This window comes from Branchiostoma floridae, chromosome 1, assembly GCF_000003815.2.
Source record: "Branchiostoma floridae strain S238N-H82 chromosome 1, Bfl_VNyyK, whole genome shotgun sequence".
In the NCBI taxonomy this organism is placed as follows: Eukaryota; Metazoa; Chordata; class Leptocardii; order Amphioxiformes; family Branchiostomatidae; genus Branchiostoma; species Branchiostoma floridae.
In genome coordinates, this window is record NC_049979.1 from 25371899 (window position 1) to 25399652 (window position 27754).

Genomic DNA, 27754 nt, shown 5'->3' on the forward strand with positions numbered 1-27754 from the left:
GTCTGGCCGTAGTAGTGTGTAGGCTGCTTAGCATGTAGCATCGGAATTTTTGGAAGTTAATTCAGATGCTGGGGTTGTACCGGCAAAAGTCAGCTGTTGAAAAATTTCTCATCGTCATGTAACTGAAAGACAAGCAGTAACCCACCCATTCAACCCACCCATTCCTTCTTCCCACCGCACCGTCGAAGTGTGCGTGGGGGGCACACTATAACGCAGCGCCGATAATGACCGTTGGGGATTCTAAACGACATTCTTGCAGAAACCTGGCACTTTTAGCAAAGTCTTGTATACGTAAAATACCCTTATCTAAATCTTAGAATTATAACAGAAATATGCTACACCTTAACCAGTTCACCATCAGTCCACGAAACTTCAACGTCACAGCGTGCAGCTCAACACGTCTTGACGTGCTGAGGGACACGTAGCGACGGCATGAGGAAAGTTCCTTTTAAAATGCCTTTTGATATTTTATTGTGCGAAATTAAAACACATAATTCATAAACATACTACTACTACGTATAAATAAGCTTTTAGTCCGAAAATCTCCGTGGTGACGGACTCACAAAAACAAAAAAAAGACCCTGAGTTCGGCGTATGCAGACAACTCGCGCGTGTCGCCGTATCGTTTGTGTCGCAATAAGAGGCTAGCTTCTGTCCCACAAATCCATCATGGCGGCGGATTTTTCCGTGCCGAGCACCGAGCCGAGATCGGCGGTACCTGCAGGTTTTTCGCAGGTTTACTGGCAGATTCTGCGAAGCAAATCATAACTATGACATCTGAAGATTATAAGAAGTGGAAAAGTTTATAGTTTTGGTGCTGTTTTTATTTATTTTCAGGACGGGATAGTTGAACGATCTTCAAGATCCGCGCTCGCAAGTTCTGACAGGCGCTCCGTACGAACTTGGCAACTTCGGTATTTTCGTAAGATCTGTCGTTCATAGAAACCAAAAGATCGTAAAGTATGATTGTTAATCTATTTTGTGACCGAGTATAGTCCACTGTTTGTGCCCTTTGTCAATGTTGAGACCGTAAGAAACAGCCGTTGTGGGTACCCAATATGGCACCTTGGGACTGCCGTCATTGCGTGTTTCCTGTGCACTTTTGACGCCGTCGAAACGTGCTGTGTGGCACGCTTACATAGCTCGTAGGTGGGTAAGCTGAGGGGAGGGTGGAAGAGTTGGTGCTACACATTCAAAGCTCTGGTGACTGGTGTGATAAGAAACAATAGTGAAGAAAGGTGTTCATAGCACAGGGGTGTTTGTTGAAACATGGTGAGAAGCTAGAGAGGTGATTAGTATTTTTTGCAACACAGTGGTGGATCCAATTGTACCCATCCTATTTTTGTGTGAATTTTGAATGGATTTCCTGATGTTGTAACAGGAGCGGGAGTCTCCTGACGTTGAGAACCGCCTGGCGACGGTGGATCAGCGGTACAAGGACCTGCTGGAGATGGCCAAACTGCGCAAGCTCCGCCTGGAGGACGCACTGGCACTGCACAAACTCTTCACAGAGGCAGACGGAGTGGAAGCTTGGATTGACGAAAAGGTTTGAAAAATCTTCCCTGCTCATTTAGGACTTAATAGCAGTTTAATAGCTGTTTTTTTGTATTTCATTTTTAGTGCCATGAATAAATTATGTTGGTTTACAGTTCAGGTGGTACAGGACTGAATGATTAACATTACATTCCTTTATTTTATTTTCCATTCCTTCCACAGGAACAGATGCTGAACACCATGGAGTTTGGTAATGACATAGAGGAGCTGGAGGTGGTACGCCACAGGTTTGAGGGTCTGGAGCAGGAGATGAATGCGCAGGCTTCCCGCGTGGCCGTGGTGAATCAGCTGGGCCGGCAGCTACTGCAGAACCAACATCCCAACTCCAACGAAATCATGGCTCGCCAGAACCAGCTCAACTCAAGGTAATGTAGTTTGTAATACACTATTCTGCACAAATCTGTAGTTTGTTCTTTTGTGTGTATTATTGAGCTTTTGTTCAAACTGAGTTGTATATTTTTTTACCTTCATTGTATATATGGGTTCCTTTGATTTTGTACAGGAGTCAAGGTTGTTGGCACATGTTTCACTTTGCTGAAGGATTTTAATGTAAAGTATTCGCGCTTTTGGACAAATGTATTTGTGAGTGATTGATTAAGAAGCTAGTTTTTACTTAATAAATAATATCATCTTGAGGTTCTAGATGACAAATGATTGATTTGTTCCGACAGATGGGCAGCACTCCGAGAGCTGGTTGATGCGAAGAAGGAGGACCTGAACTCAGCCATGGGTATCCAGAACTTCCACATTGAGTGTAACGAGACCATTGTAAGTGGACAAGTTTTGTGTATCATTTGTGGACAGAATAAGACATTTTAGAGTTTCATTCAGAAAAAAGATATATGATTTGTACTGCCCGATTCTTCAGTAGACGTGACGTGATCTGAAAATGTGTCGTTTCTTCCTGTAGTCCTGGATCCGCGACAAGGCCAAACTGATCTCGTCCACAGAAGATCTGGGTAACGACCTGGCAGGTGTGATGGCGCTGCAGCGTCGTCTGACAGGCATGGAGCGGGACCTTGCAGCCATCCAGGCTAAGGTATGGAGAAGCTGCACTCAATCTTTACAATGGTAGTACAGAAAACATGTAAAACAGGATCTGTAGGCTTCTAATAGCATTTTTATGAAGACAACGTCTTGATTTGAATGATTTATGTAAGAGAAGGAATTTGAAATGCAATAGATACATGTTTCTGCTACAGGCTGCAATGTGCTTGCCTGGCTTGCCTTGGCTTGATGTTGCCTTCTGTTGTTATGTTGTTTTGTTTGTGTGGTCTTTGTGCCTCTGCTTTGTTGCCTTCAGCAACACAGACTTATTGCTAGATCTGTCTGTTTTTGTCACCCATTGGTGAGAGGGGAAGCTCTTTATGGCTAGAGCCTTGAAGTGTAACAGTTATACAGTAGAAGCCAGTTAATTGCACACTTCAATTAATTGGATAACCGCACATTTCAGTCAATTGCATAGAATGCCCAAATCCCAAACCAGCTCCCATTCACCCCATTGTTAGTGACTTCGCTTATCTGTACGAGGAAAAGTTACCAATGGCGGATAATTGCACTAAAATTTTGTCAAACATGGTAGACAAATTGACTGAAAATGCGTGTTAGAAATTGGCATATGCGATACAAATAAGCCGAAAGCTGTCTGTGCAAAGGCGCAGAAAACCTGTATAAAATTATTTTGGGCAAAAGAAAGCGATGTTGTTGAATTCAGGAGGATGTGGGCGTGTCTGCACCATAAAAAGATGACCACCTGCCCGCCCGCAAAAGGCTGTCAAAGCCAACGTTACCATTTGGCATACAACCTGTGACATACTCATGTTAGTCTGTTACGCTAGCAGTTAACAACCTCAATCCATATCGTTCTTCGAGTCTGCAAAAAAACACATCAAGTTTCTTTCAACATTTATGAATGTACATTATGGGTGTCAGTTTTCTTGCACGAAATACACTGGCAAATTGGGTGTGCAATTAAACAGCTTCTCTGTAGTACAAAATCCCTCCCCCCCCCCCTCACCAATGGGTATACCTATCTGTGAACAGCGAGTGGTAGAGATGGTGAAAAAAGAACTGCCATTGATTGAAGAGAAGGTACAAGTTTGGAATGTCTGCATGCAAGTTTGTGTGACCTGTGTGCTGCTTTCCTATGCCTGCCTCGTGTATTTAGTTTTGCTTTCCTATACTACTGTCTTCTTGTATGCATGCCTACTTGATTCCCTTTTATTTAAAGTTAAACTTTTATTTTACCATCATGTACTGTCCTTACTGAGTCAGCTTGCTTTTGAAGTGTTTGCTGCATGTATTGTGTGACGTGATGTGAGCTGTTACTAAAGCAGATTGAATATTTATGCCTGACACAGTCTGATGGTCATGTTTTCTCCTTCCTACTAGCTTGATGCTCTGCAGAAAGAAGCAGACAAGCTGGCTGAGGAACATCCCGAGGTAAGACATCTCTACTTGATAAGGATTAAGGTTTAGAATCAATGCAGCAGGCTACACAAGCGGGCTTCTGATGTTGTCCTCGACTGACTGACTGACCCATGCATGTAGGTAGATAGGGATAAAGGAACCAGCGAATGTCAAACATTTTGTAGTTACCAGGAAATAGGATTTTAGAAATCTCCCTTGTGAGAAAGCGCTAAAATGCCCCTCTAGTCCCAAAAGGAGAAGACTTATTAAAACTGCTTACCATTGTTAATCTGTTGGAACAAACGATCTTTATATAGAGTAAAATGAAAGTACTACAAAAGCTGAGCAATCTCCAAATTTAGTAGCAGTTTTGAACGAGTTTCAGAATGTATTTATTGATAATAAGAATTGTGTATTTTCACTGACATCCGTTGTTGCAAACTCCATGATAATCTAATGGTGGGATAATCTAAAGCTGGAGGGGTCACCCACCCATCTTAAGATAAAATAAATGAATGAAAAATTCCCTGCTGTTCTCACTGTTTCCTATCTGAGGAACTGTTGTAAGAGATTTGTTTTCTTTATCTTGACTGCAGGAGGCTGATGCTATCCGTCAGAAGATCGCCCAGATCCAAGACGTGTGGCAAGAACTCAGGGTCATTGTAAGTATTACCATTCACAGTCAATAACAAATTTTGAATCAACCATTGTAAACATTCAGAAGAGTAGATATAGGGTTAATAGTCCACTACTTTTGGTTTTGCAAGTAATCTTCTTTGTTGCAAGTAACTTTTGGCTCTCTGTTAAAGATATTTGTCCAAGGTGGTGTCATTTGTTTACTTGAAATGTAAACCTTGTTTCTTTAAAAAGGTGTACTGCTGTGAAAGAAATTATGTCCTTTAATATTTTGAAATGTCACAATTAGGTTCTTGCAGTACCAAACTGTTTTCTTGTTTGTTTGTTTTTGTTAAGCTGAAAAAGCGAGATGAGGCCCTAGGAGAGTCTGGCAACCTGCAGAGATTCCTGCAAGATTTAGACAACTTCCAGGCTTGGTGAGTACATGTCCAACATGTAACCTTCTCACTACTGCTGAACCCCATAGCTAAAGCAAAAATATATCAGAACAAGGGGGTTAACCTCCTTGATCAGAATCATGCATCAGACCCGGCGCCCATCTCCACTTCTAAGCCCTGGGCAAGCACTACAACAGGGGTTAGTCCACTAATAGTGTGTTTAGCTTCCATACTCCATACTTTCTTAGCGGAGAAAGAAGTATGTACCATTTTTAAGAGTCTTTGGCATGACCCGGCTACAGCATCCAAGTGTTCCTTGGTGGTCTCCCATCCAAGTACCGCACGATGCTTAACTTCCAAGATCAATGCATAGGGTGTATCAACGCACCACGGCCATAGCCATTGGCTGAACCCCATAAGCTATAGAAAATTTGTAGCCACAGTATTACATGTAGCTGCAACACCTAACTGCAGTGTGGAATAGTACCAGTTGGTATTGCCCTGAGGAAAGTGATAGACGGTCACGGAAATGTCAGCTATGATTGTATGTCTTGTTTGTGAATAAAAATCCTTAAGTTGTTACACAGTGACCTGATGAAATTAGTCACGGGGTGAAATGCATCTGCAGTGCCCTGTTATGACCTTACATGAAATGTAAGGGAAAGTCGGTGCCGAGTGTTGTGATGAAATGACTTACATCCCTCACCCTCACGACCCAACAGGCTGACACAGACACAGACAGCCATCGCCTCAGAAGACATCCCCAACAACCTAGCAGAAGCAGAGAAACTGATGACACAGCATGCTGCCATCAAGGAAGAAATTGACGGGTACGAGGAGGACTACGCCAAGATGAAGGAGATGGGAGAAAAGGTGAGATATAAAAAAAACTCATGTAGCCACCAAAGAATATAAAATATCGTAGCCATATCAATTCATGGTGATATAGTTGAAAAGGTGGTGTTCCTGAAGCTTAGCTGAAAAAGTTAAAGGCACTTGAGAACTGTAAATCTTGAAATGATCTCAGTGCTGTTTTTTTTTCTGGTGACCTCTTCATAAAAAGAAATTATAACACCACGACTATGCCTTTCCATTGCATTAGTATCATTTTGATTTGACTGTAAACGTAATACACCATGAAATCCTACTTTCCTCTGGTAAATGTTCTGTTATGTGTTTGACCGCAGGTGACCAATGGCCAGACGGATGCCCAGTACATGTTCCTGCGTCAGCGGCTGGGCGCCCTGGACGAGGGCTGGGAGGACCTGCACAAGATGTGGGACAACCGACAGGAGATGCTGTCCCAGTGTCTGAACGAGCAGCTCTTCCTGCGCGATGCCAAGCAGGCTGAGGTGCTGCTGGCCCACCAGGAACACTTCCTAACCAAGCAGGACGCCCCCGTATGTACAAACAAACCTGTAGTCACACATAGCTTACCATGGCCTCCTGACCTTCTCCAGACCATGGGTGGAGTTAGTCATGAGTTTGGAGTATTTTGAAATTACCAGAGCACAGGTTATCTGAGGTGAACCAATCAGAGCCTAGAACATGCACTCATATTTGCATACCAACATGGCGCCCAGCTGGCATATATTAATTTGATAATGATGATAATAGCTGATTTCCAAGAGTCAACAATTTATGAACAAACTGTAATACATAGATATTACCAAAAATTTAGTCTCTGATAGGCATGGTGATTTTATACTTTTATGTGCTACTTATTTTTGTATTGTTCTAAATTTTTATCAAAAGTTGGTATGTGTTCCATGGAATAACAATGAACAGCAGTTCTGCAAAATTGTGTAAGATAGTACAAGAAAATGACTTTCACTTGCTTGATTAATCCCAAATCCTTGCAGCAAATCTCTGCTTCCACCGCTCTCCCCAGGTGCCATTTCTAATCAATATTCCCATCCTTACCCCCCTCCCCATCACAGCGACGCTCGGGTATGGACCAGGTATGGGCTCCTGCTTCCTTCACAAAAAACAAGATGAACTATTACACCTCTAATGCCTGCTTCTGCGATTCCATGTTGTATGTAATATATCGTTAATTGTAAGTCCTTCCTAATCGTGCTTAATGAAAAGCTTGACAACTTGGCCTGCTAATTAATGCTTGTGCTGTCTTGCTTCTGCATCTAATGACCAAACACAACATAAAAGCATGACACCATATTGTGTAAAACTCACTTATTTTTCACAAGAAGATTTACTCCTCTGTGGAAATTCTTAGAACTCCCTGGAGGCGGCGGAGAGTGCGGTGAAGAAACAGGAGGCCTTCATGCAAACCATGGAGGCTAACGACGAGAAGATCAACCATGTTTGCCAGTTCGCCAACCGGCTGGTGGACGAGAACCACTACGCAGCCGACAAGATCAAGGGCAAGGCTGATACTATACAAGACAGGTCAGCAAATACACTGGCATCGTCCTGACTGTTTTGTATTCTATTGCTTCCTGTTTCATTTGTCTTGTTGTGTCATCAAATTTCTGACCAGTCCTAAAGTTGGCAGGGTTTAAAGTCACTTGGTTTAAAGTCGCTGGGTGGCAGGAAGCGGAGTTGCTAGGCACATTGGGGACACTGAAAGGGCCTCAGGTCAAAGGTCCCAGAAAAGGTTTTGAAAGGTCGTCTCATTTCCAATTTCCTGCTATATGCATGTTTGTAGCCTTGTGGAAAAATAGATAGGATCAGTGAAAAATTCACATCAATATTAGTGAATAAGAAGTATTCATAAAATATTTAAATATTTCAGAGAGGTATGAAATCTTCAATTTCTTGTTTGTAATGAATAAAGGCTGTGTTTACATGTTTGATTATTATAGTCCATATCGCTGACAAGTTAGTTTTCTTCATTTAACAGACGAGATGGCAACAGAAAATTAGCAGACGATAACCTTGAGAAGCTACGAGATGCTCTACAACTTCAGCAATTCCTACAAGAGTGTGATGAAGTAAGTACACCTTGTTTTCTAACACATAAGTCTCAGTGTGCTATTGATTTGTTTTCTTTGCAGAGATTGCCTTTGTTTGTAGAGATGATTTAAGATACTAGTTTGAGCATAATTTCTATAAATCTGAAGAAAGTAACAAGTTAAGATACAGTCAGACCTGTACTAGTGACTACCTCTGCATGCAGACAACCCGGTCATTGTGGCAACTGTTTGGTGGGGCCTTAGATTGACTTTCCCATTGATCCAAGAACTGATCCTGCCTTCAGTGGCTACATGTCTGATGTGCACCTTTCCTACAAAACCTGAAAGTCTTCTACTTGTTTTAGACTTACTGTTTGTACTTCTCTCCCAGTTGGGCTACTGGATCAATGAGAAGTTACTGACGGCCCAGGACGCTCTGCCGGAGGGCACACGGAACCTACACAGCAAGTGGCAGAAGCACCAGGCCTTCATGGCGGAGCTGGCTGCCAACAAGGACAGACTGGACAAGGTGCACCAGGTACCGACACACACTGACTCCATTCTTGTTGATAACGATTTACATGCAGCTTCTAGATTATCTGTTGCCTTCAGTGACATCTACAGTTTAGCTCCAGTCTATTCTGTTTTGTGCTCTGTAATACATATAGAATACAGCACAGTGTATTCCGTATCACCTTCGGCCGTCGGGCAATCCGACCCGCGGTCGGGCTGGGTGATGCGGAATACACCGTGTTGTATTTTATTTATGTCATACCCACCTGAAAAACCCATGTTTTGATGCGAAATGTGCCAAAAGTTGAACAAATTTGGTGCCCTCAAACAAAAAGTGTTGCAACAGCAATGTTCCAATGTCCGAATCAGGTATTCGAATTGCCAACCATGTCACACTCGGCCCGTTCGAAATGGTTCCATTTACTCAAAGAAAGCCTGTGTGATATGCCTTTCGAACCTGTACGATACGGAAGATATGGCCCGGTCCGGAACACCCGTATTGAACGTTTTCGCGTCACAGGTATGACATAAATACGAAATCTTCCACGACTGTCTGCTTCAGAATGGCGACGATCTGATTCGCGAGAAACCGGAGACGGCGGACGTGGTGAACGACCGTCTGCGGCAGCTGCAGGAGCAGTGGGATGAGCTGGAGAACACCACCCAGTCCAAGGCACAGAAGCTGTTTGATGCCAACAAGGCCGAGCTGTTTGCACAGAGCTGCGACGATGTGGACACATGGATCAACGACATCGACACCCAGGTCAAGTCTGAGGAGTACGGCCAAGACCTGACAAGTGTCAACATCTTGTTAAAGAGACAACAGGTACATGATAAAACTGAAATTTGCACTATCAATTTGATTCCTTCTCAGCTCTTTTGTTTCAACAGTCTTTGTTTTCCAAATAACAAAAGCAAAGAATTCTTGTAGGTGTCAAACTGTCCACGTCCTCTCGCTGATTGCCTGAAGGTTGCCAAATTTTTAAATTGCCAGAAAACTGAAAACCTCCTGTTACATTGAACAGTTTTTGGTGCAATGTGAACATTGGTTCATTCCTAAAGATGGTGAGGACACTACCGTGTCACACCAGGTTGATATTATCTTTCATGCCAAGATTGAAATGGTTATAAACGTTGAGTGTTTTGACTGATTGCCTTTGTTCCTGTGCCCAGCTCCTGGAGAAGGATGTTGATATCAAGCGTCAGCAGATGTTGGAGCTCCAGAACCAAGCAGAGGTGTTGAGGAACGAGGGCAGCATCGTGGATGAAGTTGATGGGAAGAGAGTGCAGGTGGAGGAGAGGTATGTCACAAGGCAGCGATTGCCACACCAATCAAGCATCTTTCATTCTGCACTTTTTGGGGATGACTTCAAAATGTCTTCCTCACCTCTCACAAAAAGATCCCAAATTCTTTGATTTTGAATCACGACATTGTCACATTTTCAATCATCAATCTTGTCAACACAACTCAAGTCATAGTTTTTAATTGTTCTACAATTTTTTACAATTTCTTTTTTTTTTCAATTGGGAACAAAAACCACTAAATTTCCAAAAATATGCAATGGGTCCTATCAGGTCCAATCATTTTCAGTCCAATGATCAAGAAACTCCAATCTTTTTAAAATTACCCATTCGTGGTTTCATTAAAATTGTACACAAATGGTAACTACTAACTACATATGAAATGCAACTATATATGTATGTTTGGCTACAAAAAATGTTATCTAGAGCTAACATTGTGTTAATTGATGGCATATCTGTTTATTAATACAGCATGGCCAGAACTGAAAGGCATGAAATGATCAGCAAAATAACTTGATAGCATTGCCAGAAACAATACTGTATACAGTTAAGGACAGCTTCTTTGACAACTAAGTTTTGCTGACTTACTTGCATGCCTTGTTTTGTTTTTTATTTTCCTTTTGAAGCTGCTCACCAGTTGAAGCCAGGTATATTCATGGCATCTCAACAATACGTTCTCTCTGTTCCTGATGAGCATTCTTTACCTTGTGATTTATTCTGACACTCAGCCTGGCTTTGACTCTCACCTCCCTCCCTCATTTCCCATTCATTCGTACAGTCTGGCCAGCTTGGCTACCTCTGAGTCGGTGAAGGAACGGTATGTGGGTAGCTAGAGGGAAGTCATGCCAACATCAAATGCTGACATTAATGTCTACTAGATGACTTCTGCTTTGGTGGTAACTTATGGGCTATACTCACTATTGTGTAGCGTAAGCTACAACAACCCTAACTTACCTTTACACAATAGTATCTGTCTGATCTGGTCTTACTGATGACTTAAGGTGAAAACGACAGGTATCCGTTATGGGCCCATCAAATGATTTCACCACTTCCTACGTTGCTCATACCTTGAAATTTTCACTGCAGGCCAAAATCCGTCACAATGATTTTTAAAACTTCATGATTGAAGATCTTTTTCTGTTCCAATTACAGGAAACAATATTCCGTCATGTTAAAAGTTGTTTGATTTGGTGGATTTGTTGATTTAAAAATGAAGAATGGTGCCTTAGTTGGTGATGGAGTGTTCTTGTGGCCACCAGGTTTTCTCAGCTGGAGGGACCACTGTCCGAGAGACGGAAAATGTTGGAGGCTTCCAAGGAACTCCACCAGTTTCACAGGGATGTGGAGGATGAAAAGGTACAACATTGCACGGAAAACTTTCAGAAAAGTCATTTCTAACTGATAGCACATAAATTTAAAAGTGTAGAAATCTAATCCTGAATTCTGCAGAAACCTACCTTAGTAATATGTACTGCACATATGCCATAAGTGTAACAAATGTAGTATATTAAACTCTTGAGACAATTTTCCTAATTGTGCTTTTTTTTTACTCACATTTGTGTAAGGATATCATAGCTGACAAGCATGGAAACTTTACTAAGAAGCAACGCTGTATCTCAGCATTTCTAAGTAGTTAGATTTTCTTGATGCATCCATTTCTGTAGTGTGTGCTTCTTTGTACTTGTACAGTGGGGGAAACGTGTATTTTTTGTAGTTTGGTTGATTTGTGGAGTTTTGTTCTTGTCTGTCCACAGCTGTGGGTAGCAGAAAAGATGCCCCAGGCCACCTCCCGGGACCATGGCAACAGTCTCCTTAATGTGCAGACACTGATGAAGAAGAACCAGGTTAGTACATTGGAAATCAATGGAACCGAATCCCGAGTATGTCAATCAGGGTTGTAGCCAGCACCCGTCCTTTGATGGTATTGTGACGCTGGGGACGGAAAAAAATGTTGCCCAATCCGTCTTCTGTGATAGACAAAAATCGATATGTAAAGATGAAATAAAACTGTCTCCCTTGTGTAATTTTCCACCAAAACAGATGCCAATTAATAGATTAGTCTACCAGCAAAATTTACACCTCAAAATGCAGGAATTAGCATTTCAGACTGGGTCTAGCTATAGGTTTCAAAATTTTCCTGGGGAGCATGTTCCCAGACCCCACTAGCTAGGAACGTCGTACATTTGGTACTCGATAGGATTCAAAATGGAGGGGACGGAAAATGATTTCAAGCTGGCTACAACCCTGATGTCAATATTCATTTGCCTTTTGGAGGACTCTTTCATTGAGTTTTGTAGACCACACAAGTCAATTTTTGTGCCGTCTCAGTCCCTGAGAGCGGAGATTGACGGACACCAGCCGAGGATCGACGAGATTTGTGAGCGCGGACAGGCCATGGTGAGCAGGAGCCACCCCAGCTCGGACGCCATCGAGCACCAGATAGAGGACATGCAGAACCAGTGGGCGGTCCTCATCGACGAGGTGGACGCTCGCAAGCTGCGCTTAGAGGATTCGGAGAAGGCACAACAGGTGAGGCTGAAAGCAAGGAACAGGTTTATTCCTGTATTGTGAGATGTGAAGCTTCCAGAAAATGTCCCAGTGAGACAACATTGCAACAGTTTTGTGTTTCTCCAACAGTATTACACTGATGTGGCTGAGGCAGAGGCATGGATGAGTGAGCAGGAGCTGTACATGATGGCAGAAGACAGAGCAAAGGTGGGGAACTGTCCCATTATCCTCTCCTTGTTTTCCATGCTTGCTTTACACGACCAGCATGTCTTGCAGTTTTCTTCTGTAGGCCTGTTCCGTAACAAGCTTTAACTTTTTCCAGGATGAACCAAGTGCAAACGCCATGTTGAAGAAACACGAGGGCATTGAGAACACCATCGAGGACTATGCGCAGACAGTCCATGAGCTGTCTGAAACCAGTCGCAACCTTATTGCAGAAAACCATCCTGAAAGGTATAGATTGTCACTTGTGTCATTATGTGTCACTACTTGTGATCAAATACTGTTTGATCCTTACAGTAAGGATACCTCTTATACAATTGTTTCCACATTTTGCCCAGAAACTGAAAAGGATGTAGGGGCAGTGGGTTGTTATGTGCTGTATCTAGGGCACGGCATTGGAGGGTGGAGTCCAGCCCTCTCCTTCCACCGCCTTGTCAGTTACTTGTTTTTACACCTCTGTAAAGTTAGGAAAGTCATGTAAAGTGCCTTTCCCAAGGGTACAATATCGGTAGCATGTCAAATTTTGAACCCAGAACCTTTGGGCTGTTGGCCTAATGCCCTACTTGTTACACTGACACGACAAAACTAAAAGCTTGACACACACGTCTGTTGTCACAGTGACCGAATAGCGACACGACAGGCACAGATTGACAAGCTGTACGCGGGCCTGAAACACCTGGCGGAGGAGAGACGGGGCAAGCTGGACGAGACGCTGCAGCTCTTCCTACTGAACCGTGAAGTGGACGACTTGGAACAGTGGATTGCAGAGAGAGAAGTGGTGGCAGGATCACATGAGCTGGGACAGGACTATGAGCATGTTACAGTAAGCACAGTTTTTATACCTACAATTTTTATTGCCAGACTGAATTAAAACATGCAAATATTTGAAGTTTATGGGAAACCACACTCTGAACTACTGCTTTATTCCATCAGATGTTACAGGATCGCTTCCGAGAGTTTGCGAGGGACACGGGGAACATCGGGTCCGAGCGCGTGGCAGCGGCAAACGAGATATGCGACAAGTTGATTGACCAGGGCCACTCTGATGCGGCGACCATCGCAGAATGGAAAGACGGTCTGAACGAGGCCTGGGCGGATCTCCTGGAGCTCATTGACACAAGAACGCAGATGTTGGCAGCATCTTACGAGCTCCACAAATTCTACTATGACTGCAAGGAAGTCCTCGGCAGAATACAGGTAATCTGAGCCTTGTTGTGCATATGATTACCATGGTGGTAACATAAATGACACATAGCTTTTCCCTCTATTGTAAAGCAAATTTCTTACGGCTGAATTAACACTTGTTCTACAGGAGAAGCAGCAGTCCATGTCTGAAGAACTTGGCCGTGACGCTGCCAGCGTTACAGACCTACAGAGGAAGCACACAACGTTTGAAGCCGACATTCAGGCCATTGGATCGCAGGTCGTCGCAGTCCAGGAGGATGCCAACCGACTGAAGTGTGCGTACGCCGGCGACAAGGCCAAGCAGATCGAACAGCGCGAGGCGGAGGTGCTGGAGGCATGGAACAACCTGAACATGGGTGTGGAGGGCCGCAAGGTCAAGTTGGGCGACACCCTGGATCTTCATCGCTTCTTCAACATGCAGCGGGACCTCATGCTCTGGATGGAGGGGATCATCAGGCAGATCAACACAGATGAGAGACCTAGGTGGGCTTGTCTGACAGAAAACACTTCTTTTGTCTATTTTCGTTGTCTTTTTACATAATTCTGCATGTTAGTGTGTTATATCATAAGCTCTCTTGAGTTGAAGTAGTAGTTTGTGTTGTTTCCAACAGAGATGTGTCAGGCGTGGAACTACTGATGGACAACCATCGCAGTGTGGAAGCGGAGATCAATGCTCGTGACGAGAGCTTTGCCGAGTGCATCCAGTTGGGCAACAGTCTGATTGAGAGGCAACATTATGCCTCCAAGGATGTGGAGGAGAAACTGGTGCAGCTGAAGGAGGAGCGGAAGACTATGGTGGATGCCTGGGAGAGAAGATGGGACTTCTTGCAGATCAGTGAGTCCCTCCCTGTTCCCTTAAGTTATGCTAAATCCATCCTGTCTAACCACCAGCATATATAAGTTTATTTCACGTGTTGTAATTATAAAACCAAAAAAGTCATGTAAGCTTTGGTAGTAGGACTTCTGAAGTGGTGGATTTTGATACAAGGCACAGGTCACTTTGAATATGAATTTTAGAAATCTTTTGTTTAATCCATAAGTCAAATTGTCAAAAGGTTAAGATAGTGAGGAAGAAATCATGATAAGACTTAAATCAAATTAGTTGTGCAAGTTTAAGAGACTGGTGTTACTTTACTATTCCTCTTCCATTTTTAGTGCTGGAAGTGTACCAGTTTGCACGGGATGCGTCACAGGCCGAGGCGTGGCTTATGTCCGTCCACGGATACCTAAACAAAGAGAATCTGGGAGTATGTACTTCATGCTCATTGATGTCTGTAGATACATGTATGTCGCTGTATGTTGTGTAACGCTATACTTTCTCAATCAGTGCTTGAGGTATACCAGTTTGCTAGAGATGCCACGCAAGCAGAGTCGTGGCTAAGTGGTCAGGATGCTTACCTCGGGAAGGACTACCTTGGAGTACGTATGAACCTGTCTTAGATGTTGGGTATGGTGTTTGTAGACCCAAAGTGCCTTCCACATAGTTAACTGTGTAACAATCTACAGCAATGCTTATTACCATTGATACCCTGAAATTCCTCAAAAGCAGTATCCTTAAGTTGTCCCCATGAAGGGTGTAATATGTATGTCGGTTTGCTGAAGGTTAGAAAATGATGGCAGACCATGTGTCTTTAAGTAAGACATTGTGCTGTGTTTTATAAAGTTGAATTGATGTTTATGAATCAATACAACGGCTTTGACAACAAACATTATGCTCTTTAGACGAACATCCTGAAGTTGTGTTTTGTCCTTCAAATGTTCTTTTGAAAGTATTACTTTCATGTGTTCTATTGCAAGTGTTCTAACAGCAATAGAAACAGCCACAAAGATGTGGTCTTGTTAACACGTTCTCTTACTAAACACTGTTCGTTTGTCCCCATCAGGATTCCGTGGCTGAGGTGGAGAAATTGATCAAGAAACACGAGGCATTCGAGAAATCCACGGGCACACAGGTGGAGCGCTTCACAGCCCTGGAGAGACTTACCACCGTACGTGAACCTTCAGCCTTTTCTGAATGTCCATTTCGATGCAGTTTGGGTTATGCATTGTAGTTTACATTTGTTTTTGGAATAGGAAAATATTGAATGTTTTCCCTTCCTCTTACCAGCTTGAGCTACGGGAAAAGAAGAAGTCAGAGGAAGAGGATTTCCGCCGCACACATCCAGAGAGCCCCAAAGCTGTGTCACCACCAAAGTCTCCAGAAAGGTAACAAACCGCATTACCATATGCAGACCATGTACAAAACTGGAGCACTATCCAACCCCAACCCCAACCCCACCACACATTTCCCAAACATAAACAGTGTCTTGTAGGAAGGATGAGAGATTTCCTAGCTAGGTTTTGCAATAAACAACACAATACATAGTCTTTTCTCCACATGTACAATTGGATTTTCAGTCAAAAGAAACGAAATCAATAAAGTGAGGTATTTGTCAACAGAAGAAGGAACATGTAACTTACACAGGGTTGGACAAGTCATTTGCCCGATTGCCATGGGTAAGTAAAACCATTGATTCAGCAAGTGGATACTCTTGCCCAAACAGGCTAGTGCAATTTTCTTGGATGCCCTACATTAAAACAAATAAGGAATGAGACATTTGATGTAGAAATGTTTGGGGAAATCTACAGATCGTTTCCCCATAAGAATATCATATTGATGTCCATCAAAAGTATGGTCTTTTCAAAATGGATTTAACAACATGCAAGAAATGACATTTCAGAGGATAAACAAACTCAGAAATTTAACATAGCAAGCATCTTAAAGCTCCAGATTCTTTCTTACTGGTTTGGGTAGATTTTTTACATACTTGTCCTCTAGTGCTAGGGGATTTATTTTATGGAATCTTGTCCAACCCTGTAACAGTTGCTGGTTATAAAATGTAACATCCATCAACCATCCATTTATTTATGATTTATTATTCACATTTCAGTATTGTAATTGTTATGTTTTTTTTATGTTTTTGTTTTATGATATTACTTTTTTGTTTTGTTTTACGTTTTTGTGTTGTATTATTATGTTGTTATCTCTGTGTTTTATTTCTCTGTCCTCAAGATATCCTTAAAACTTGTGCCTTATTGAGATCAGCCATTGGAGACAATGGAAAGATTCCAATTACTGGAACCAAATTAAAAATTCTAGTCTAAAGTACCCCCCCCCCCTCCCCCAGGTAAATTGTGATGGCTTTACAGAGCTTAACATAGATCAGCAGCCTGCAAATCAGGAGCCTCCTTCAGTTGGTTGGAGGTTTTGCAAGCTGCTGGTTCTCCATCTAACAATCCCCCCAAAAAGCCCAGGTCAACATAAACCTACCTCAATATACCATACATACTAGCCATGACTCGGACGACGAGGCCACCTGGCAGGCTTCGCCCGAACCGCAGGTTGTCCAAGCCTCCTTCCAGCAGCATGCGCTGGAAACTGACCTTGACTCTGCCGAGGTCGCGCAGCACCACGTGTCGTTTGCGGAGCCCGGGTCCCCGATGTGGGTTGAGGTGCACGACACCCCCGTGGATGACGAGCATGACCCCTCCTCACACCTGGATGTTTCCACTGACATTGATACTGACCCTGAGACTAATGTTGACATTGGTGCCAGGTATACTTCCCATGATTTCAACAACCGTCACATGGAGACCAGTCCTTAGCAGGGCTTGGCCAGGCAGCATCAATACAATACTTTTGGATACGTGCAGAAATCATTCCCCTATAATGCAAATGCTTTGTTTTCCTCTTATTTTTTATTGGTGCTGCCAGTGCCACCATATTTGACCATGCTAAGGAATGGACTGCATCATTCAAGTCGCTAACTTCTCATTTAACCTGTCCAATAACAAGGCAAATGAATAACAGCCTGAAGATCATGCATGACAGAAACACCTTCATCACCAAGCATGCCAATAAATTAATTCAGGCCTGAAGAAGCAAACTGCCCTCACAATCATAATAACTACTGTATATGCATGCTGCTGTCAATCATCATCATCATAACACACAACATATGTACCCTGTCCTGCGTTTTCCATCTATTCAGTACTTAACATATTCATCCAGATAATACAAGAGACAATCACGAACATGGTAGTGGGAAATCCTACGGACTATATGTTACGCAAACCAACCTATCTAGCAGCCCTGTTCTATCCTGATTATTTAAACAGTAGCATTAGATCGTTGGAAATAATTATGAACCTAATATAAATTCTGCTGTCCTTAAGAATATAAATCATATCAGTTTCTTATTACTGAAGAAAGTCTCTAATTTTCATAAAATATAGATTCTGAAATATGTACAAGCTTTTAGAGAATTACTCTTTAGTTTGGCCAATAATCTGTAGTTTGTGAAGATCTCTTTCAGCTTGTTATGTCTGTCTGCTTGTAATTAGGGTTAGGTAACACTGCTCTATGCTTGGATGACATCTAGTAATGCACTAGTCGTCTAGTTGTAATCCTATTGTACATTGATATGATATTGAAAGTACAGTGAATTGTTTGTATGATTTTTTAGTAACCGATATGCATCTCATGCCAATTGAAGCTACTGTGGGTTCCTCAGAAGAAAAGTCAAAGTCTCTACAGACTGATTTGTCTGTTTGAGCAGTGCTCAGTTGCATGTTACCTATCTGATTGTCTGGTGCTATTTTTCAACAGGGAGGAAGCCCAGGCCATTGTGGATGGCGAAGTGGCTGAGCCTGCTAAACCTTCCCCAGACCGACAGGTATGTTCCTTTTTTAAATGTGCTCTTAAGACAGAAAAGGACATTGTGGCACTTCATGCGAGTTGATAACTTCTTGAGGCCTTAGGGGCACTGTATCTATCCGGTATGTGCATTCATCTGTAACCTCACAGTAAAATGTAGGACCAAAGGTGTCAGTAGCCTTGGATTTCTCCTGCCGTTTTAAAACAGTTGTTTGTGTATGTTGCAGCAGCCCGTAGTGAATGGCGAACATGAGGCAGCACAGGAAGTGGCACCGGCTGAACCCGCTGTAGTGAACGACAGCGGAGAGCCAGCCCAGGCAGAACCTACCATGGAGGGCATGCTGCACAGGAAACATGAGTGGGAGGCTCATGCCAAGAAGGCCTCCAACAGGTACACGGTCATAGTACTCGTGCAAATCTAGTTCTATAGTCTGGTCTACTCCACACATTGGCAGATAATCACAATTTCATTACCTGAGGATAAAAAAAAAAGGAAAATAAGGCAACCTGAAGAAGTCAACCTGGCCATCCATGTGGCAGAGTTTATTACACAATGATGAAAGCATCTGACTGAATATGTTGCTGAAGTTTTTGCCAGGAGAAAGTCTTGAAGCTTGTTGTAAGAACCTTATTAACCCTATCCAATGACCTACCGCATGATACATGATTGATGATACTATTCACGATACAGAAAGGGTGGTCTGAAAATGCCTGATTGATTATACACCAGCTCATTGAGATGTGCATATATTAACCACCCTCCCCTTCCCAGGTCCTGGAGCACAGTTTACACTGTCCTACGTGAAGGCATGCTCAGTTTCCACAAGGACCAGAAGGCCTTTTCCTCCAATGTCACCTTCCATGGGGAGGAACCCGTCACAGTGGTGGGGGGCACCTGTGAGGCAGCTACCAATTACACCAAGAAAAAGAATGTCTTCAGGCTTAAGTGAGTGGCCCTTGAAGACCACATCTGAACACTAGCATTTGTTTCTCCTGTTTATTTTTTGCATTTCTCCTTGTAGCTTTGCAAATTTGCTGGGTTAAGGTAGTCTATAGCTGGTGGTGGTCTGATCATGTGTCATTTGTTTCTTTCAGGTTGGCCAATGGTGGAGAATACCTATTCCAGGCTAAGGATGAGGTAAAAAGAAAACCTTGCATTTTTGTCATGCACACAAACGCTATTTATTTTATTTTGTAAATTTATCAAGCATAGCTGATTGTAGTGACCTCTTGCCTTCTTAAAGTTTGTAGTTAACATTGTGGGGGCTCTGGCAGATTGTAAGAGTATGCTTTTTTTGTGTTGTAAATTTTGCTTACTTCAGTGGAGTAAGTGTTGCTCATCCTGTGGGGGCTTTGCAATAAGAATAGGATGTTGCAAGCCACATGCTCTCCTGTTGTCACTTTGGTGCTAGTGTTCAGTGCTGTCCAACTTAACACCCCACCCACCCTTGAAGTGTCAAAACCCTTGATGAAGAGATTTTGAGTTATATCAATATATTTCAAAGCATGATACAGTTTTACACATTGAATTAGTTTTATTCCAGTCACACCAACATGTCCAGAGAGGCTTCAATCATCACAGGTTTGTAAAGCAAGGTTTATGTTTAGACAAGGAGACATCATTGAACTCTTCCAAACCTTTTCTTGCCTGCAGGATGAAATGAACTTCTGGATTCACAAGATATCAAGCATAGCAGATGTAGGAGAGTCCAAGGAGCCGGCACGTGCAGCCACATATCCACCTACACGTGGGGAGGCAGGGGACTCCTCTCCCCAGGCACCCGAGAGGAAGAAGAGAGGGTTCTTTACTCTTAAGAAGAAATAAAAAGTGCTAGTGCTTTTAACCACTAAGTTGCATGTATCGTGTACTAAGAATCTCTATATAATGTTAAAATGTAATGTCTCAAATTTTAACTGGTATGTAGCGAATGAGGAGTTTACTGTTACAAGTCATAGTGTAAACTGTACTCAGTGTCAATCCTGTCTTCAGATAATTCTGGAACCATTTTGTGGCTATTACTGCTATTACTGGATGCTTTACGAGATGTGAACAGAATCCTGCTGTGATTTTCGAGAACTACATAGCAATTTCTTCATTATTCATAGTACTGGTTAAGAGAACTTATGGATCCAAATAAAAAAGGTGCTGTAAGACTAAGAGAACATGGTAATATAAGGTAATGTCTGCCGCTTCTACAGTGTTGTTTCCCTTGCATATGCAATACCCTTGTAGCATTAGGGATGTACCTGTGTATGAACGTGCTGTCTGACAGTCAATCATTTAGAGGAAAGTAAGGACTCCACTATTGGGCAGCAAATCTTCATGTTTTCAAGTTAGAGCATGCCCTCTGGTAGGTGTTGAAGCAATTGCAATGCTTTGTTTATTTGGATGTTTGATACACACCATGCATTGGCAGAGGAGACTGGTTTGTCACAATCTGACTTTTCTATGTGATGTAGCAACGGAAATGTTGAGGCAAGACTCTCGCTTCCGTCAACCACTGTCCAGGTTTTTTTTCTGTTTGTACATGTATTTTTGTTAGACATAGAAGGCCTCGTACCCACTTCATGTAATTCTATAATCAAAAATAGAATTTTTTTTACTGTGCATTCTCAGCTGCCAAGTTTGCTTGTCTTTTGTTGGTTGGTCAAGAACAAGAGATTGTACTCTTGCAACTTTCAAGCTCACGCATAAGTGTTGCATAACCACTTGGGGCAAAAGACAATAAGTGTTCAGATAACCTGTGCTTGCTTTCCAGAAGAAAATAAATCTACAAATTAGAAATATTGGTGGTTTGTTCTTTTGTGTGGTTATTCAATATTCAAGGAATGTTGAGTAGGCTAGGTAGGCTTTGTGAGCACAAGATAAACAGGATAATGATTGTGTAACTTTAATTGAAATGGCAGGAAATATTCAACATTGTCCATTCGAATCAAAATGTACAAAACATAAAACCTACAATGTAGGAGGTAACAGCACAGAAAACAGCATTTATCACAGATATAGTGAATATGAACAGTTTACATGGATAGACATAATGGCTAGCCTATTCAACTGTTCAGCTGTTATACTTCAAGGAAAATCAATTGAAATTTTTCTATGGTTGCATACTAAAAACTTGATCTATTCTGAATGGCCGTTAAAGGGGATTTTACATCACAAGTATTGCCTAGCCTCAATGGAAAACAATTCTGCACTAAGGGTTTATTCTTTCATCTCTACTGGAATACAAACCTATCACCAAAGCTAACTCAAAGGAACAAACACAACACATTGGGTACATAATATTCATTTGCAATAATACAACCTAAAACAGATAACATGTCAACCAAATTGTCCACATAACTGTACAATACAATACAACAGCAATGTTAGATGTTGACCAGTGCTTTTACATGTTGAAGATCCTACACATACAAAAATGTACATGTACTATTGTTTTAAAAATTTGTAGTGTTCACAAAAAAAGGAGCAAAGACCAAGCTCTAATCATTACATAAGTTTGATCTGAACTGTACATTCAAATTTGCTACCACAAGCGCAAATCCAATTCTCCCAAGCATGTGGTTACCTTTAACCAGTCTCGAAATGCTGTAATACGATGTAATGTAGAAATGACATGAACAAGACATACCACAGTTTCCTCTCTGCTGGTAACAATATGGACAACAAACTAAATCCACTAGAACATAAAGTTGAGATTCCATTTTTTTAACTTCAATGACAATAGATAATCTCTACCAAAGTTTACTTTTGATAACATATTTTCACACCTTATGTTGGTTGTACAAATGTACACACACAGAGTAGTCTTAGTTAAATGTCTTACATCATATTCATAATCATAGGTAAATAAATAAAGCCTTTGGTGATGGAATGGCTTACATGTTAAAATTGCCATCACACACTAAAGGAACCTGATAAATAACCCTAGCAAGTCCACCATGCCCAAAGACAGCCTTCCATACAGATTTCAATGCTATCATTGACAGTGACCAGGCTAGCATGATAAATAGACCCCTTGAACCACAAGGACTGCTTTCATCACGGGGAAATTTTACTCACAAATTTAAACCTATATGACATTTACACAGTACAATAAAGGCCAAGTAGGGAAGGGGAATAGCCACATACACTATATGGCGAAGTTTGACTGCATGTGTGCAGGCACCAGGCTGGCCAGCAGAAGTGTATACTTGCAATATGCCAGGTCCATTTTGGTGGGTGTCCACAAAAGCTTAAAGTATCATTGTCTTCTGCGTTCGGTTTTTCGAACGTGTTCTTTATTTACGGATGAGCGTGATGAGTAAAATCCCCCTATGACGAAGGCAGTTCGTGTGGTTCAAAGGGGTCTATTGATCTTACAACATTCAAGGACCAGACTTTTACATGCTCTGATATAGGCAGTGGTTTCATGCAGTAAATACCTGAAAGAAGCATGACTACTTGTACATATGTGGAGGTGGATGTTACTGGGTTGAATGCGGCTGCCCCCCTACCAGCTGTGGTGGGGCCGTCACCACAGGAGGCCGGCTCCGCGCCATGGCGGCGGGCTGTGACGGGCGGATGAGAGGTGGCGGCTGCTGGAGGATGGGGCGTGCCCCGCTGGGTACAAACCTGGCCTGCTGTTGGAGCGGGGGCGGCGGTCTGTGCACAGGTGCAGCCGTGGGGGTGGGCTGTCGCGGCCTCATGAGAGGCGGGGGAACGCTGGCCACGTTGGGTGCGGCCGCAGCAGCAGATGCCGCCTGGATGGTGGGTGCTACACTGGGGCTGGACACAGCTGTGATCTGGACCTGTCCAGCAACACCAGAAAGGTTTACAAAACATGCCCACTAACCGGACAAATACGTGCAGAGAGGAAAATTTGACGAAATCTGAGACAACGCACTGAGTTTCCTTACGTCGTCATCTCTGCTATCCTCGTCCTCCTTGCTGCTATCCTTGCTGTCCCTGCTGGCAGGAGAGGAAGATCTGGAGTTGTCCCGATTCTGTCTCCTCACCACATCCTCACCCTGCTCAGCCTCCCACTCGTCATACACCTATCAGGACCACAATCTTAGTGTTAGGCCTACTTGTCACACATACATTATAGGGACCAGGCAGGTACATATTTCACTCCATGAAGCCTTGTCTAACATTGCTTTTTAGTTCTAAAAATTACTCGTCATACACTTAATTCAACCTTCAACTCATACACCCAACACAGCCCCAAAACATAATGTTAGGTCTACTCTTCATACATTTAACAGAGGATGCAAATCACATCACCTTGTAGGATTACAGGTGTTTGTATGCACCTTAGGCTATAGCATATAATTTTATGGATGACATCCTCAGATGTGAGTGCATGAAAAAAGACACAAGGTTGGCTTTTTGCCAACACTGTACCTAATTGGGGTGGGTACCAATACAACCCTTTTTTTTTGGCACTGGACCTGAAAAAATCAGTGGACCAAATCTTGCACCAATTAGAAAATGAACACATTATATGGGCAGGCGTTGAAATGGTTAGGGGCTTGCTGGTCCAAGAGAATAATGAGTGAAGTAGGATTTCTACAGTCAGGCATTCAAACAGTTTGGGGCTTGCCGGTCCAAAGTAGGGTAGAGTTTATAGCCATTTTTTGCCAAGTTTCTACAGTCAAACTTAGCATCGTTTACATGAAGATAGGATTTTAAAACATCAGTGGTAGTCAGATACTCCACCAAACTGATTCATTAGTAGTGAAATGGACTATTTATTTTAACATACCCATTTACAATCTGGACCTGAACCGGACCTTTACCTAAATTTTCTGTACTACAATTTCAAATTTAGTGTCCTAAACCTTTGAATGGAAGCAATCTAAAAAACAAGATTTATACTTCTGTGCGCTCATGTTATTCATAGAATTTATTTCCTGTGGCCTTACCGCATGATGTATATGTGGATTCAATCCTTGTTAGCTACATTGACCATGTTGAAGGTTAGAAGATACACAGTATTTACTTCCATGTTTTTCACAGATGCCATTCACTGATACACATGTATGTTTCTTTTCTTTGATAATCTACCCATCTCACAAATAGCACTTTTTGCACAAGAACATTTCACTCTTTGTTAGGAAAATTTTTGTTGAACTTGGGAAAGACCTTCAGTCCAACAGCTGGAACGTGCGTTCTGTACAGTGGATATCACAAACCTGCTGCAGGTTGAAACGTCTCCGATAGTTCACAAAGAAGTTCTTGCACTGGCTGACAGTCTTATTGCCCACGACCTCTGCAATGGCCTGGAAGTCCTTCCCGTACTTCCGCACTCCTTGGTTCACAAAAAAAGATAACTTTAGCTTGGAGACAGGTGGACAAGAGCAAGTTGTATTCACTCTCAATTATGTCAGTTGGGTAATATGGTGCAAATTTACTACAGTACACATTTGTCCTAATTTTTTGCCATCATCACAGCAAGTTGTGCTCAAGCATTTGACTTAACTTTAATAATTTCCTATTAGACATACCAGTTTTGTCTGTCAAGATAGAATATATTCATGATATTTTTATCCATCATAACCAACAAGATTCCATCAGATGACATAGTGTCAGGTGTTGGGGAAAATGCTGAACATGATGAATTTTTATTTATTAATAATTTGTCTAGTATTATGTACCTTGAACAGCTAGTAATAGCTCCTGGTTTGTCCACTGAGCCTTGATTCGTTGATTGCTCTGGGAACAAAGTAAAGGAAAAAAGATAAGAATACAAACCTACAATTCAATACGATTTAACATTCTCCATAATGGTAAATCATTTTGACACAAAGGCTGTACAAACAGTAGTGATACAAGGGCTGGCAGTAAGGAGAAGGTTAGAAAAGCAGATACAATCTTGGCTTTTGGGCAATAATGTCGGAGTCACATTTATGTTATTTCCAATCATGTTCATCCTTGATTCTTGTCCAGAATTTTCTGCGCGGCTATGAGAACCAACCATTGACAAGGATCCACAGCAAACTTTTTCATCTCAAGGCGACTAAATTTTGCAAAACACATAGTGATTACATGACTGCTTTAAGAATGCCCTTAATTTGCTATCCTTAACTGCTCATACTATGACTGAAACCCATTATCCACATTGCAAAATTAAAGTGCAACAAAGAATATTCTCCATGAATGCAAAGAAATAAGCTTCCAAAAGTTTTTGAGACAGAGATACAAAATTATCATGATTTATTTGGAAGGCTGTGTACTAACCTCTGGTGGGCGGAACTCATCGATGCTACCTGTTGTAAATTTCAGCTGGCTGGACATGCTGAGCTGTTGTTTATTCTGTTGGACCTAGAATCACAAACATCAAGACAACTTGTAACATTTGTTTCAGGCCTCATCAGTCTTTCTTCAAAACTCAGGATCTTATATATCATATCCTTTTGCACAAATGGTATTGGCAAGTTGGATTTGCCTACTGATCTGCATACTGGGAACTGGTAATGTGAAAATTGATTTGACACAGGTCCAAAATACCAGATTATGACATAATGTATATACTGATATAAATTTACACCAGGTATATGCTTATTTTGAGACTAATGATGCAGAAAGCCAAAATCTAGCACTGGAAATTTAGACTTGAAATCAGAGACACCTTTGAAATCAAAATACTTCAGTTTTCATCTCCTAAATTCAAACATGACCAAAGTGACACCTGGGAATAGCAAAACTTCTACACAATAAATATTTCAGGTGGGGAGTTTTGTTATTTCGGGTACAATACAGGTAAACCCATGTACTGGGACTGGTACGTTGAGGTACGCTGTCCTAGTTACAGGTTTCATTTTTCAACTAACACGTTCTGACAAAATATCACAGTAACCCACATAGTCTTTCTCTGGTAGTTTTACCATTCCCTCATTCATTCCTCCGTTCTCTCATTCACTTGCTCCTTCCCATTCTTACCTGTCTCTTGGAGGAGACCAGTTCAGTGTCCAGCTGTCTGAGAAGTGCCTCTGCGGCCGTGGGCGAGGCTGAGATGGCCAGAAGGTCCTCCTGGTTCATGTACATACCCCGCGGGGCCTTCCTGCGCCCACGCAGGGGCATGTGGCGACTCGTCTTCATGGACATCTCGCTCTTCATCGGCCCTCCTGCACGCATCACTCCTGTTCTCCTAGAGAAGCAAGAGAACGGAGCACTACATTACCACCAGCTTCGCTCTATTGAAGACAGTTCTGCCCCTATTGTGTTGCCGAAATGCTACTTTAGTCTAACAAAAAGAAAGGTAGCTTTAAACGCTATCAATACGAGATACAAAAAAAATGTGTACACGTGAAATCAAATGCACCCTGTCTGCATCTTCCAATGGTGAGGGAACATACCCCTGTGCAGTGTTTTTGCGTATACTACATTTACCAATGATAAGAATTCCACTTACATTCCGTAATTGGGTGTTCTCTGAACCACTTGAGTTCTAATACAGATGTACAAAGTACAGAATGCAAGTGCAAGGTCAAGTCAAATTCATAGTGCATCTCAAAGGTGTGAGACGCCATGTTTATATTTCCAGCCTTGGGTGTCATGTCGTCGACTTGACAACATTACTGTATAGAGTTTGGTTAGACATGAAGAAGTACATATTCAGATGGATACTAATCTAAAGCAATGTAATCCGATTTGATCCAACCTGATCTGATCACGGCACAAGCAATGAAGCTCAAGGTGATTACACGTTGCAGCCAGGTGATACAGTTCAAATGTAGATCGTCAAAACATGTACAGAACTGCTGTACATTGCGACAATGTCAGTGTAGGAATTACACATATACCTATATGTTAGTATACATAAAAACACAAACACAGACATTGATTACAATGCTATACTTGTTTCTAACACTAAGTAACGAATATTGGCAGCCTGCAATTTCAGCAACTCAAGTTCCAACTCAAGACTAATAGAAGGGTTTTCAAAAGAAGAAGACACAGCCGAACAAGCAATTCTTTCAGTTTCAGTTTATGTGTCGCAAAGGTCGGGTGTAAAACCACTTTATCAATACTTGATATGTCTTTCTTGACACCTCAGGGTGGAGGCGTTGCCTTATCATGTCGTATGTAGGAACTGGGGCTGTTGCAGGCTGCCGAGTGATTTTCACCTGGATGGAAGAAAGCCTCCATACCTCCAGTACTGGTAACACGAGTTACAGACAGAGCCTTTAGGGGTGGAGTGGAGGTGGGAGCTGGTGGTCTGGCAGTTGGCACATGCACCACTCTCCTTCCCATTGTTCTGTGGAGGAAAACAATGCCTGCTTGTACTCAGAACAGTATGTCATGCCCTTGAAGAGATTCATTAGTCAAGTATGTTTACAGTTAATACAGTTTTTCATCAATCAGTGACTGTTATTAAAGGTAAGCAAACGTACCTCCAAATTTTCGATGGCTATCCAGTCCATCTTGCTCACGGAGTGACCTAGTTCTT

General features: G+C 42.2%; 2 protein-coding genes across 35 annotated transcripts in view; one reads left to right on the plus strand and one right to left on the minus strand.

The window, feature by feature from the left end:
* The window catches only part of LOC118416618 (spectrin beta chain, non-erythrocytic 1-like), a 73191-nt gene extending 52089 nt beyond the window's left edge, over positions 1 to 21102 (plus strand). For 6 of the 24 annotated variants that reach the window (XM_035821800.1, XM_035821860.1, XM_035821809.1 and 3 more), the window contains 35 exons: positions 1382 to 1546; positions 1717 to 1919; positions 2226 to 2322; positions 2465 to 2593; positions 3598 to 3645; positions 3946 to 3996; positions 4560 to 4625; positions 4936 to 5015; positions 5699 to 5849; positions 6164 to 6376; positions 6917 to 6937; positions 7213 to 7385; positions 7840 to 7930; positions 8283 to 8429; positions 8967 to 9230; positions 9578 to 9705; positions 10485 to 10523; positions 10966 to 11062; positions 11461 to 11550; positions 12035 to 12235; positions 12344 to 12421; positions 12537 to 12667; positions 13055 to 13259; positions 13370 to 13633; positions 13749 to 14104; positions 14233 to 14456; positions 14949 to 15040; positions 15505 to 15609; positions 15729 to 15826; positions 16954 to 17217; positions 18270 to 18336; positions 18545 to 18708; positions 19090 to 19263; positions 19413 to 19455; positions 19972 to 21102. In XM_035821800.1, the coding sequence (XP_035677693.1) occupies positions 1382 to 1546; positions 1717 to 1919; positions 2226 to 2322; positions 2465 to 2593; positions 3598 to 3645; positions 3946 to 3996; positions 4560 to 4625; positions 4936 to 5015; positions 5699 to 5849; positions 6164 to 6376; positions 6917 to 6937; positions 7213 to 7385; positions 7840 to 7930; positions 8283 to 8429; positions 8967 to 9230; positions 9578 to 9705; positions 10485 to 10523; positions 10966 to 11062; positions 11461 to 11550; positions 12035 to 12235; positions 12344 to 12421; positions 12537 to 12667; positions 13055 to 13259; positions 13370 to 13633; positions 13749 to 14104; positions 14233 to 14456; positions 14949 to 15040; positions 15505 to 15609; positions 15729 to 15826; positions 16954 to 17217; positions 18270 to 18336; positions 18545 to 18708; positions 19090 to 19263; positions 19413 to 19455; positions 19972 to 20142 (4890 nt within the window). In that variant the 3' untranslated portion in view covers positions 20143 to 21102. Of the gene's footprint in view, positions 1 to 1381; positions 1547 to 1716; positions 1920 to 2225; positions 2323 to 2464; positions 2594 to 3597; positions 3646 to 3945; positions 3997 to 4559; positions 4626 to 4935; positions 5016 to 5698; positions 5850 to 6163; positions 6377 to 6916; positions 6938 to 7212; positions 7386 to 7839; positions 7931 to 8282; positions 8430 to 8966; positions 9231 to 9577; positions 9706 to 10332; positions 10354 to 10484; positions 10524 to 10965; positions 11063 to 11460; positions 11551 to 12034; positions 12236 to 12343; positions 12422 to 12536; positions 12668 to 13054; positions 13260 to 13369; positions 13634 to 13748; positions 14105 to 14232; positions 14457 to 14776; positions 14869 to 14948; positions 15041 to 15504; positions 15610 to 15728; positions 15827 to 16953; positions 17218 to 18269; positions 18337 to 18544; positions 18709 to 19089; positions 19264 to 19412; positions 19456 to 19971 lie in introns of all 24 variants that reach the window. The other 18 variants (XM_035821961.1, XM_035821878.1, XM_035821903.1 and 15 more) reach the window with 12 other exon arrangements.
* A 90-nt stretch (positions 21103 to 21192) lies between these two features.
* LOC118416743 (REST corepressor 3-like) overlaps positions 21193 to 27754 on the minus strand; it is a 25396-nt gene continuing 18834 nt past the window's right edge. For 4 of the 11 annotated variants that reach the window (XM_035822037.1, XM_035822045.1, XM_035821975.1 and 1 more), the window contains exons 9-16: positions 27432 to 27562; positions 26717 to 26752; positions 26245 to 26452; positions 25543 to 25626; positions 24960 to 25017; positions 24498 to 24613; positions 23220 to 23357; positions 21193 to 23111 (exon numbers count right to left, since the gene is read on the minus strand). In XM_035822037.1, the coding sequence (XP_035677930.1) occupies positions 22788 to 23111; positions 23220 to 23357; positions 24498 to 24613; positions 24960 to 25017; positions 25543 to 25626; positions 26245 to 26452; positions 26717 to 26752; positions 27432 to 27562 (1095 nt within the window). In that variant the 3' untranslated portion in view covers positions 21193 to 22787. The remainder of the gene's footprint in view (positions 23112 to 23219; positions 23358 to 24497; positions 24614 to 24959; positions 25018 to 25542; positions 25627 to 26244; positions 26453 to 26716; positions 26753 to 27431; positions 27563 to 27754) is intronic. The other 7 variants (XM_035822052.1, XM_035821996.1, XM_035822014.1 and 4 more) reach the window with 3 other exon arrangements.